The following is a 12,770-nucleotide window of genomic DNA, read 5'->3' as shown; positions in this document are numbered from 1 at the left end:
GTCGGACACTTCCCAAGTGTCTAGGACTGTGTGATGTATCGGCAAATAATGCATGCAGATCCCAGTAAGGTGGCCTTCTGCAGCTGGCAGGTGGTAATTTTGTCAGCGCCGATTTTGTTTAAGTGTAGGCATAGGTCTTTAGGCACTGCACCCAGTGTGCCGATCACCACTGGGACCACCTTGACTGGCTTCTGCCAGAGTCTTTGTAATTCGATCTTTAAATCCTCATATCGTGTCAGCTTTTCCAGTTGTTTCTCTTCAATCCCGCTGTCACCTGGGATTGCAACATTGACAATCCATACTTTGTTCTTTAACACGATCGTGAGGTCAGGAGTATTTTGTGCTCCAACACTCTGTCTGTCTGAATTCGGAAGTCCCAGAGTAACTTTTTCGGGCCTGTGATCCCACCAGTTCTTTGTCGCAGGCAGATGGTATTTTTGGCACAAGTTCCAATGAATTATCTGAGCAATGGTGTTATGTCTCTGCTTGTAGTCTGTCTGTGCAATCTTCTTGCAGCAGCTGAGGATGTGATCTATTGTTTCATCTGCTTCCTTGCAGAGTCTACATTTGGGATCTGTCGTCGACTTTTCAATTTTGGCTATTATTATTATTATTATTATTATTATTATTATTATTATTATTATTTATAACTCCCTTTTTCTCTTTACAAGGAGACTCAGAGAGGCTGAAGTAACAACGGCACATGTTTTAAGTCTGTAATGCACACTTTATGTCAAGGATGCTTACACATTTGAATATAAAGAACACAAGGGAAACTAAGGGATTCATCGGAAAAACAGGATTTCTGTGATGACTCATGGGCCTTGTAGTCCTGCTCATGACATTGTGATGCCTGATGAAGAAGAAAACTTGGGTTTTTTACCTTCCCAGTCAGAACTGGAATCTTCTCAGCCAGATCTTTCCCAGGCAGATCTGGGAACCTTGCACCTGCAAGAAAGTTGTGTCCCAGAAGTATGTCAAACAAACCCTGAGCCTACATCTCCTGTGTTCTCTCGCCATGAGTTTTGTAAACAACAGAGGAGTTTGGAAGCAGCTTCGCGCAGGAGTGCTAGAATAGCAGCTAAGAATTTAGCCAATTAAGCCTGCTTTTCGTGAGAATCTTTAAGGAGTCAAACATCTGGTCTCAGAGTTTAGCTTTCGTTTCTGGTTCCCAGAGAACTGCTTCGGCGGGAAAGTTAGACTCTATATAGGTGTTTTACCCGCGAAGTAACTTCGCGGAGTCAATTCGTCAGCCTCCGGAGCGAGTTGTGTCTGGACAGCGCGCTCCGTTTCAAGCCTCGTTCCTGCTCAAGCCTTGTCCTGGTTTCCAGCCTTCGCTCCTGTTTCCCAGCCTTTGTTTACCTACGGACCTTGCCTTGTTTCCCAGGACTAAACCTTGCCTTGTTTCACGGATTTTACCAAGTTATTCCACGGACCTTGTTCTTGTTCCTCGTTACCTTGTTCCACGATTCAAGCCTTGTTTCAAGTATCAAGTTATTTCCTAGCCTTGCTCAAGTTCATGGACTAAAGGACCTTGTCATCTCCCCTCACTTTGCTTGGCAAAGTGAGTGTTTCGGTTATTGGATTACAACTTTGGACCTTAATATTTCATATTGGACATTGCCTTTTTGGACTAATTTTGACCTTTCCTGAAAGGTCTACTTCTGGACTATTTCCTATATTTGATTTTATTAACTTTATATATTTCCTTAATAAAGATATTAGATAGATTCTGGCCTCTGTGTATGGTTATTGGTGCCTTTGCTGTCTGGGTCGTGACAGTTTGACTCCGCCAACCCTAAGCACCAATTAACCTCGGCCAGTATGTCTACCGGAGCCGGACCTGGACCGGGCGGCCAGCCGATTACCTACACCATCGACAAGGATGAGGTGGACCGAATCCGTGATAAGCTCAATGCACAGGATGGGGAAATAAAGGGTTTGAAGGAACGCGGAATCCGTCTTCCGGCCATGGCGTTGCCAACCAAGTTTACTGGAGAAGCTTCTAAGGTTCATGTTTTCCGTCGCCAATGTCAAGCTTATCTAGAGGCCCGTGCTGCCGAGTTTCCCCAAGAAGACATCAAAGTGGCGTGGGTTTACAGTCTTCTAGACGGGCCAGCGGCCAACTGGGCGACGGCACTGTTCGACCAAGCCTCTCCACACCTAAGATCAGCGCAACGCTTCTTGGACCACCTTAAGGAGACTTGGGGAATCGAGGACAATTTGGAGGCAGCCGGTCACAAACTCCGCCGCCTCTTCCAAGGAGACAGACCCATGTCTCAGTACATAGCCGAGTTCCGAGTGCTGGCCCACAACACCGGCTGGAATGATGTAGCCCTCAGGGGACAATTCCGGGAGGGTCTCAACATCGAAATGCTGGAGGAAATCTCCAAGGTGGATCCTCCCCAGACCCTCGAAGCACTCATTGATCAATGTTCACGGGCTGAAGTCATGATTGCCAACAGGAAACAGTGGGTTCGAGGCCAGAGCGGTAGAGCTGGGGCAAAACCCCCCGCTCCCGCCAGCGTTCAGCCGCGTCCAGTGTGGAGACCCCCACCACCAACCCCATACCCCAGAGGAAGCGAGGAGGTGCCGATGCAGTTGGGCAACGTGCGTCCCAGACTAGATGCCGCCGAGAAGGCCCGTCGTCAACGCTTAAACCTCTGTTGGTACTGCGGGAACGGGGGCCACTTCGCCAGAGAGTGCCCAGCCAAAGGGAAGCCCGCCGCCCGTCTTGCGGCGGCGTCCTCCACGGAGACGAAGGTGACTGAGGCGGCTGGCACACAGCCGGCGGGGGAAGCCAACGACCGGGCGTAGAGAGGCTCGCCAACCCGGTCAAAAAACCCATTCAAGAGCCGCCAACCGGGGTCCTGTTCCTTCTAGTGGTCACCTTATGGTCAGCAAAAAAGGGACCCGTCATGATCCACGCCATGATAGACTCCGGAGCCACCAACAATTTCATTGATAGAGAGTATGCCGACTCTCTGGGATTACAATATCATGACTTCAAGAACGCCCGTGTGGTGCAAGCCATAGACGGCCGCCCCCTCAAGACGGGCCCCGTAAGCCAGTGGTCGGAACCCACCAGGATGTGGATAAGGGAACATATGGAAGAGATTTCCTTCTTTGTTACCGAGGTTCCCCATTTCCCTGTGATTTTGGGAATTCCATGGCTGACTCTCCACGACCCTAGCATCTCTTGGTCCAACAGAGAACTACAGTTTGCTTCACAGTACTGCCAAAATCATTGCCTCGTAGCCAAGGTCTGCCATGCCACAGACACCGAGCCCATCATCACCCTGCCCAAGAAGTACTCCGAGTATTGGGATGTATTCAATGAAAAAGAAGCCGAGAAATTACCCCCACATAGACCTTATGACTGTGCCATTGACCTGGTGGAGGGGGCCCCGATCCCGCGAGGGCATCTATACTCCCTGACTGAACCGGAGCAAGAAGCTCTCAGGGAATTCATAGAGTCAAACCTTCGTAAGGGATTCATTAGACCCTCTCAATCCCCAGCCGCCTCCCCAGTGATGTTTGTGAAGAAGAAGTCAGGGGAACTACGCTTGGTGGTGGACTACAGAGCATTGAACAATATCACCAAGCGGAACAGCTATCCCCTGCCCTTAATCTCGGATCTACTGGATCGGCTTCGAGGAGCCAAGGTTTACACCAAGCTGGATCTTCGGGGGGCTTACAACTTAGTTCGCATCAGAGAAGGGGACGAGTGGAAGACCGCCTTCCAGACTAAATTCGGATTATTCGAGTCCCGAGTTATGAATTATGGATTATGCGGAGCTCCCGCAACGTTCCAGCATTTTGTCAATGACATTTTTCAGGACTATCTAGATAGGTTCTTGATAATCTACCTGGACGATTTTTTGGTGTTTTCTAGATCACAATCAGAACATGAGAACCACGTCAAAATGGTGTTACAACGATTGCGGGATCATGGACTTTATGCCAAGCTGGAAAAATGCGCTTTTGATCTACAAGAGGTAGATTTCCTTGGATACCGTATCTCGCCTCTAGGGCTCTCCATGGATCCAGCCAAGGTTTCAGCAGTATTGGAATGGCGGGCGCCAACTAACAAGAAAGAGGTGCAGCGATTCTTGGGGTTCGCGAACTATTACCGCAAGTTCATTCCAGATTTTGCCCGCTGGTCTGACCCAATCACTAGCTGCATCCGTGGAAAACAGCCCTTCCGCTGGACTGATCAAGCAGAGAAAGGGTTCCAGCAACTAAAGAAATTATTCACGTCCCAGCCAATCCTACAGCACCCAGATCCTGGAACCCCTTTTGTGGTGCAAGCGGACGCCTCTGATGTGGCAATTGGGGCTGTACTCCTACAACCGGTGGGAGACCACCTTCATCCTTGTGCCTTTTACTCCCGTCAACTAACCGCACCAGAGAGAAATTACACCATTTGGGAAAAGGAACTATTGGCCATAAAGGCAGCCTTTGAAACTTGGAGACATTGGCTAGAAGGGGCCAAATTTCCCATTGAAGTCCATACTGATCATCGGAATCTAGAGCATCTAAGAACTGCCCGCAAACTAAATCAGAGGCAACAACGTTGGGCTTTATTTTTTGAACGTTTTAACTTCCAGATTCATTATGTAACCCCAGCTCAAACTAAGCAAGCAGACGCCCTGTCACGTAAACCGGAATACGCTGCAGGACGCAAGGAGACCTTTGAATCCCAACTATTACAGCCCGAGAACTTTGCCACGCTCACAGTGGGGAACACCAAATCCACTCTCATTGATTCAACTCCCCCTACTCCTGGACCCCTCTGTGCTCAAGAAATCAGGGCTAGTCAACAAGCAGATGCCTGGGCGCAGGACCAACTTCGTCAAGGACTACAATTTCCCTTCTCACTTAAGGATGGACTGCTTTGCTATAGAAATCATGTTTATATCCCACCAGGGCAGGGCAGGGAAAAAGCACTTGACTGCAAGCCAGCAGGGCATTTCGGTCTATTTAAAACCATGCATTTGATCCTAAGAGATTTCTGGTGGCCCAAGATCCGCAAGGATGTGGAAAAATATGTCAACACCTGCCCAGTGTGCCAGCGCTCCAAGACAAGGCGGGAGAAGCCCTCAGGGCTTCTGCATCCCCTTCCTACTCCATCTCGCCCATGGGAAATAATCTCTGCGGATTTCATCACTGACCTACCACCTTCCTGTGGATTCACCACGATCCTAGTGGTGGTGGACCTTTTCACCAAATTAGCCCATTTCATTCCCTGTGAAGGCCTCCCCACGGCCAAAGAGACTGCAGATCTATTCCTCCAACATGTTTTCAGATTACATGGATTGCCCAAGAGTTTAGTCACAGACCGTGGATCTCAATTCACCTCTCGTTTTTGGAAGGCACTACAAAAACTATTGGGCATAGACTCTCGCTTATCTTCAGCTCATCATCCCCAAACAGATGGGCAAACGGAGCGCACCAATGCCACTTTGGAGCAGTATCTTCGCTGTTATGTAAACTACCAACAGGACAATTGGGCTTCTCTGTTACCACTGTCTGAGTTTGCCTACAACAATGGAGTTCAAGCTTCTACAAAAGAAACGCCGTTCTTTGCAAACTACGGCTTCCATCCACGTTTCTTTCCCCCTGTCATTGAACCTACAGAAGTTCCCGCAGCAGAGGATTGGCTGCAGGAACTCACAGCGGTGCAACAACTTTTGCTCCAGCAACTGGACCAAGCCAAGGAGGACTATAAACGTCACGCGGACAAACATCGCCAACCGGGCCCCGAAATCAAGGTAGGAGATCGGGTTTTTCTGTCCACTCGCTTTTTGCCCTCCCATCGCCCTTGCCGGAAGTTGGATGCCCGTTTCATTGGCCCCTATCCAGTGGTAGCGCAATTAAACCCTGTGACTTTCAAACTCCAACTTCCGCGTTCAATGCGCATTCACCCAGTGTTTCACCGCTCCCTGCTCCTTCCGGCGGATGGTGTGCGTCCTGATACAGACCAACCGGCCCCCCCTCCTGTTTTGATGAATGGGGAGGAGGAGTTCGAGGTTGAGGACATTTTGGATTCTCGCTTTCACCGCCGCCGCCTGCAATATCTCATTGACTGGGTGGGTTTTGGCCCTGAGGAACGCTCTTGGGAAGACGCCTCTGCAGTCCATGCTCCTGATCTAACCCGTCGCTTTCATCAGACCTATCCCGCCAAGCCGCGACCTCGCGCCTCGGGGAGAGAGTCCCAGTTTGGGAGGGGGCTTGAGGAGGGGGATAGTGTGATGACTCATGGGCCTTGTAGTCCTGCTCATGACATTGTGATGCCTGATGAAGAAGAAAACTTGGGTTTTTTACCTTCCCAGTCAGAACTGGAATCTTCTCAGCCAGATCTTTCCCAGGCAGATCTGGGAACCTTGCACCTGCAAGAAAGTTGTGTCCCAGAAGTATGTCAAACAAACCCTGAGCCTACATCTCCTGTGTTCTCTCGCCATGAGTTTTGTAAACAACAGAGGAGTTTGGAAGCAGCTTCGCGCAGGAGTGCTAGAATAGCAGCTAAGAATTTAGCCAATTAAGCCTGCTTTTCGTGAGAATCTTTAAGGAGTCAAACATCTGGTCTTAGAGTTTAGCTTTCGTTTCTGGTTCCCAGAGAACTGCTTCGGCGGGAAAGTTAGACTCTATATAGGTGTTTTACCCGCGAAGTAACTTCGCGGAGTCAATTCGTCAGCCTCCGGAGCGAGTTGTGTCTGGACAGCGCGCTCCGTTTCAAGCCTCGTTCCTGCTCAAGCCTTGTCCTGGTTTCCAGCCTTCGCTCCTGTTTCCCAGCCTTTGTTTACCTACGGACCTTGCCTTGTTTCCCAGGACTAAACCTTGCCTTGTTTCACGGATTTTACCAAGTTATTCCACGGACCTTGTTCTTGTTCCTCGTTACCTTGTTCCACGATTCAAGCCTTGTTTCAAGTATCAAGTTATTTCCTAGCCTTGCTCAAGTTCATGGACTAAAGGACCTTGTCATCTCCCCTCACTTTGCTTGGCAAAGTGAGTGTTTCGGTTATTGGATTACAACTTTGGACCTTAATATTTCATATTGGACATTGCCTTTTTGGACTAATTTTGACCTTTCCTGAAAGGTCTACTTCTGGACTATTTCCTATATTTGATTTTATTAACTTTATATATTTCCTTAATAAAGATATTAGATAGATTCTGGCCTCTGTGTATGGTTATTGGTGCCTTTGCTGTCTGGGTCGTGACAATTTCATAGGAGATTTCCACAACACACCTGCCAGTCGTTTTTCCAATCCAAGAAAGACTATTAATTTGCAGTTTCTTGGAATGCATTTAGTATTGTTATAGGTCTTATAATTATAATAAATTTACATTGTTATTGCATGTATAATTATAGTTTTATCACAGCATTATAATTACATCATGAGTTTCAATAATTAGAAAATTGTTACACTATTTATGGTGTTCTAAAACCATCCTATGCAAATAAAAACAAAGATGTAATGAAAGGAAGATAGTAACGCAGCAACAATGCATGCTGCAAATGTTTGTGTCCACACACTGTAAAAGAACTTGGGATGTAGGAGATCCCTTGAGTTGAGCAAGTATAGTTGATGTTGCATTCACATTGTAGAAGACAGAACAATTAATATTCCAGCTACTAAGATATATGCTTTGCTGGCAAATTCCTAATTACCTGCAGTGCACTGGTTGTATAAAAGGCTTTCACGAGACAACCGGCTTACCAGCACAGTTGTAATGAGTCATTCCAATTTACTGTGGGGCTGTAATTGGGTGAATAATCTTGTGTCAGTCAGTGAGTACCTTCAAATTCAACCTGGAAACACAGAGTGTTTCCAGTTTGCTTTGGAAATAGGCCAATGAGGGAGAGAGAATTTTCCATAATGGAACATGTACACAAACACATGCACTACAGCTGGCAGAAAGGTAAATGTGCAAATTTGGACTGAGAAAGGATGCGTTGTGACATACCGTTCCACAAGAATTGGGTCCACCATGGAAGAGTGTGCAAGCCATTCTCACCACCTCTGCTTCCATCTTCCTCAAGCCTGGGAAGATATCTGGATGAAGAGGGTTACTCCATGCAAACTCCTGATAAACCTTATGGGGAAAGGAAGGGAAATACATTAAAATTCTGCAAGTCTGTACTGCCAATATAGCTTTTTAAGTACAGGAGAAAGCTGCCTCAATTCGGCCCCACTAAGTATGATTGGGTTTAATGAATTTAACATCAAGATCATTCCACAGCTCATTTCTTCTACATTTTCCCAGAGTACTTTACATACCCTGACCACACTGGCCACTGCAGATTATTCTTCCTGAAGCAACATATTTCCCCCTCCTCTCTTGCTCCTTAAATTTACCCCCAATGAGTCCCCAGCCTTCTCTAGCACATTTTCAAAACCTTGGGAAACTGTAGGGTAGAGAACGAATAGCTTCCTTCTTCACCCTTTTGAACAAACCCAGTCTATCAATTAGGCCCCTTCTATACTGCCATATAATCCAGATTATCAAATCAAATGATCCACATTATCTGCTTTGAACTGCATTATATGAGTCTGCACTGTCATATAATCCACTTCAAAGTAGATAGTCTGGATTTTATATGGCAGCATAGAAGGACCTTAGAAGGTTTAACTATACATAACACAAAAAAACTATTCTTTTTTTGTAGTTAAAGAACGGGACTGTAGTTGGGTCACATTCTTGTAAACTATGCAGAACAGAACTATTTGAAAAGTACATTTCTCTTTTTATTTATTTTCCTTCTTAGAATTCTTTCCACGGAAGGAAGAGTTTTGAACTGAAAGTCCTCCATGTGATACTAAAAGAACATTGTGAATGATGAAACTTAAGTAAAGAAGCAAAATACATTTGCACAAATCCTTCAAAGGCTGGATCTGCACTGCCATATAATTCAGATTATCAAATCAGATAATCCACATGATCTGATGAGTCTACGTTGCCATATAATCCAATTCAAAGCAGATACACTGGATTTTATATAGCAGTGTAGATGTGGCCTAAGTAACTCATACTGTACCTCTTCAGGTTGTTTCCACATTAAAATAAAAGCTTTGTGTGTCCCAGGGAATAGCACAGTTTGTGTAACTACTCCATACCTATTTACACATGTTCATCCATACCTTAATGAATTAACAATATTACAAGAATGGCGCTGAAACTAAAGAAAGCCATATGTAGCCTAGCATTTTGTTCCCCAAAATGACCAACCAGATGACTATAGAAGGCCACTTTTGTGAGGTATAATATTTGGAAGTGCCTCAGGAAGGGGGCATCCTTAGGCATCATTGCTCCATTTGAGAAAAAGGCAGGATATAAACAATGAACACAATGAATTACTTTATTAATTTTTTACAAGCAAGTAGGGTTAAAAATTCTTTGAAAGAGAAAAACTATGTTGAGGTTGGTTTATAGCCTAGAAGCAGAAAGATGGCTTAAATTTGCACACACACTCCCCGTCTTTGTTTCTCCTTCTGTGCCCAAACCCACACATCTTTTAAACTATACGCTGGGTTCCAAAGGTTTATTGCGCTTGCGCTCTGGACCCTTGCCCTTCCTGGTTAATCAAACTAGCTGGTGGAGGACTTGGAGAGTGGTTCATGAAGATAATAAATCTGTCATTGGAACCGGTGATAGTTAAGCCAATACTGAAAAAGGTGTCCCTTGATTTTTCGATATTAAACAACTACAGACCAATCTCCAACCTTCCCTTTTTGGGAAAGGTCCCGGAGTAAGTGGTTGCCTCCCAGCTCCAGGGATTCCTGGATGACACTGACTCTCTGGACCAATTGCAGCCTGGGTTCAGGCCTTGGAACAGTACCGAGACGGCTTGGTGGATGACCTCCGCAGAGAGCTAGACAGGGGGAGTGTGACCCTGCTGGTTCTCCTAGCCATCTTAGTGTCTTTCGATACCATCGAGCATGGTATCCTTCTGGGACAGCTTTCCAGGTTGGGTCTCGGGGGCACGGCTTTTCTGTAGCTCTGGTCCTTCCTGGAGGGCCGTTCCCAGTTGGTGAAGTTGGGGGACATCTGCTCAGACCCCTGGCCTTTGACCTGTGGGGTCCCACAAGGTTCTATTCTGTCCCCCATGCTGTTCAATATCTACATGAAACCGCTGGGTGAGGTCATCCGGAGTTTTAGAGTTCGGTGCCATCTCTACACAAATGACACCCAATTCTATTATTCCTTTCCACCAAATTCCAAGGAAGCCCCTCGGATACTGGACCAGTGTCTGGCCACTGTGATGGGCTGGATGAGGGCAAACAAGCTGCAGCTCAAACCTGACAAGACAGAGGTCCTCCAGGTCAGTCGTATGGTGGATTGGGGCATAGGGTGGAAACCTGTGCTTGACGGGGTCACACTCCCCCTGAAGGCACGGGTCCGCAGCTTGGGGGCCCTCCAGATGTTGCACCACAACTCCTTGTATCCCTAGCCAACCTAGCCAATGATGAATCATGCTGGAAGTGGTAGTGCAACAACATAAGAAAAACCCCATTAGTCCTACCTGTTTCATGTTAATGTCGTCTGGATGCTCCATTCACAACTGCAAACACTGGGTGTCAATGATATCTATGGCTAACACATCTGGAAGACCTCAGTTATAGAAACTCTAGCTTGGATCCTGACTGCAACAATCTTATACAACTAACCATATAGTGGCATAGCACATGTAAAAGGTTTTTTTTACTTGTGCCACTTCATGTTTCCTGCATTCCCATATGAAAAAATGGTTTCTCAAATATTTTATACTTGAACATTTCATTTTATGAATGTTTGTTTTAAAAGTGTTTTCAGTAAAAGGATATTTGAGTCAATGTGGCCTCAATAAAACCAAGTATAAGTGACAAAAGTATATACTAGGCTTGTGCATTTCGGCTGAACCTCCATCCTTTTCTGCTATCCAGATACCAGTAGACCCCCGTATCCGTTTTTGCAAGCCTCCCGAAAATGGGTGGATAGCCTGATAGCCATTTTCGGTCTGTAGCCGAAAACTGTGACTAGATCCGGACGATTGGCAATAATGGCTTTCCATTCCTGGGAGCCTTTCCTTTTTTCTTTCAAGAGAGCCTGGGTGTCAGCAACGGGGTTAAGAAAGCACCCTAAAAGCTGTTTTTACTCTAGAGAAGAGGTGCTGCAAGAAGACACTCACTTTCTCTCCCTGCAGCAGGTCACAGAGCTTTCCAAGACATTTTAAGGAGGCCCACGGAAAGGAAGAATGGTGACCTGGACCTATCCTCCTTGGGCTTCCTTTAAAAAACCCACTTTTTTCTCTACTGCAGACCCTGTTGGATTGGGCACCTTTCTGCTTCAGGATTAATGCTTCCTTAAAGGCGTTTCTACTTTCTACTCTAGAGGAGAGGTAATTAGGTTGTAGTAGTTTTCAGATAATTAGGATTTCTTTTTGTTTGCTGCGATTATTATTATTATTATTATTATTATTATTATTATTATTATTATTATTATTATTTAGAAGTATTTGAAGGAGAGGAAGGGAAGGAGGGAAAAAAGCGAAAAGGGTGGCTCACCCAAGTCCCCAAATGCGCATCCCACCCACCCATCCTCACACATCCTTAATTCCCAGTCAGTTCCACTAAATAAAAAGAATCAAGTAAATAAAGGAAAATCAAAAAGATTAAACTGTGGTGCCAAATAAGGGAGGAGGAGCCGGAATCAGCTGCCACATGGTTCTGTTATAATTATAAGCACCCGAATATACCAAAGAAGCTGGGCTGGCTGAAGGAAATGGCTAAAAACAAATCCAGGATCAAGTCTGGTATATACCTGAAGCTGAAGTTCTTAAATACATTCAGCAATATAACAACTAATTTATGTTGCAACAATTGAGATGTAAATGTTTTAAACATACAGTATAGTTATTTTGTGTGTACATAAATGCTTCAAGAAAAAATAATCATAGTATAACCTCTATATCCACAGGACAGATATCTGTGTTTTTATTTATCAACAGCTGACAAAAGTATGGCCTCCCTTAGCATGTTCTAAATCCTCCAGCAGGATTCTATGGTGTTTTTGGACCTGATGTCCTTCATTTCAATAGGGTTTGCTATTGTCTGCAGTTTTGCATATCCCTGTGAAATCCCACATAGTTATTAATACTGGGAGTCATTACCAATACTAGATATCGTCTCTTGTCTCTGTATTTACACCTCTAAATTATATATCTTAATACAAGCTCCACATTCTATAATGTGAAACTGTAATAGCTGTCAAATACACCTCAATATTATATCATACGTAGATATTCATTTAACCTACATTTTAATTTGTAAAATGGATTTCATATAAAACAACAATCAAGGGTGGCTGATTCAGCAAAGTTTTGTGACACACAAATGTTTGTACATCTTATAAGAAAACACTGAATTTAAGGGTTTGATGAGTGAGATTTTCAACAAAATGTGGGAATGTTGCTTATATGCACAGTGATCCATGCAAAACTTGCAAGTAAAATTTAGTTTTGAAAAGAACATGCGAAAAAACAGGAGGGGGTACAGATTGGCACTGTAAATGAGGGTGCTGGGAGAAAAAGTAAAACAGAGAACAAAACCACCCCTATTTTAAAATATACATGACAGAAAGGGCATTCCACTTCTTCCTGGTAATGAGATGGCTGCACGGGAAAAAAAGAATATGGAGATGAAAAGGGCTGGTGATGAAAACAAACAAGAACCACATGCCAGCTCACCAGCTTCTCAATCTAAAGCCTTTTCTTCATAGGGCTTAAG

The 12,770-nt window shown here is 45.1% G+C and overlaps 1 protein-coding gene across 1 annotated transcript in view; it reads right to left on the bottom strand.

Annotated features, from left to right (window-relative positions):
• Positions 1-12,770, bottom strand: part of sgpl1 (sphingosine-1-phosphate lyase 1) — a 65,484-nt gene that overhangs the window by 20,180 nt on the left and 32,534 nt on the right. Inside the window, exon 6 of the mRNA XM_008106648.3 lies at positions 7,972-8,100. Within this exon, the coding sequence (XP_008104855.2) occupies positions 7,972-8,100 (129 nt within the window). The remainder of the gene's footprint in view (positions 1-7,971; positions 8,101-12,770) is intronic.

Source organism: Anolis carolinensis, chromosome 3 (genome assembly GCF_035594765.1).
Source record: "Anolis carolinensis isolate JA03-04 chromosome 3, rAnoCar3.1.pri, whole genome shotgun sequence".
Taxonomy (NCBI): Eukaryota; Metazoa; Chordata; class Lepidosauria; order Squamata; family Dactyloidae; genus Anolis; species Anolis carolinensis.
This window is presented reverse-complemented; position numbering and strand designations above follow the sequence as displayed.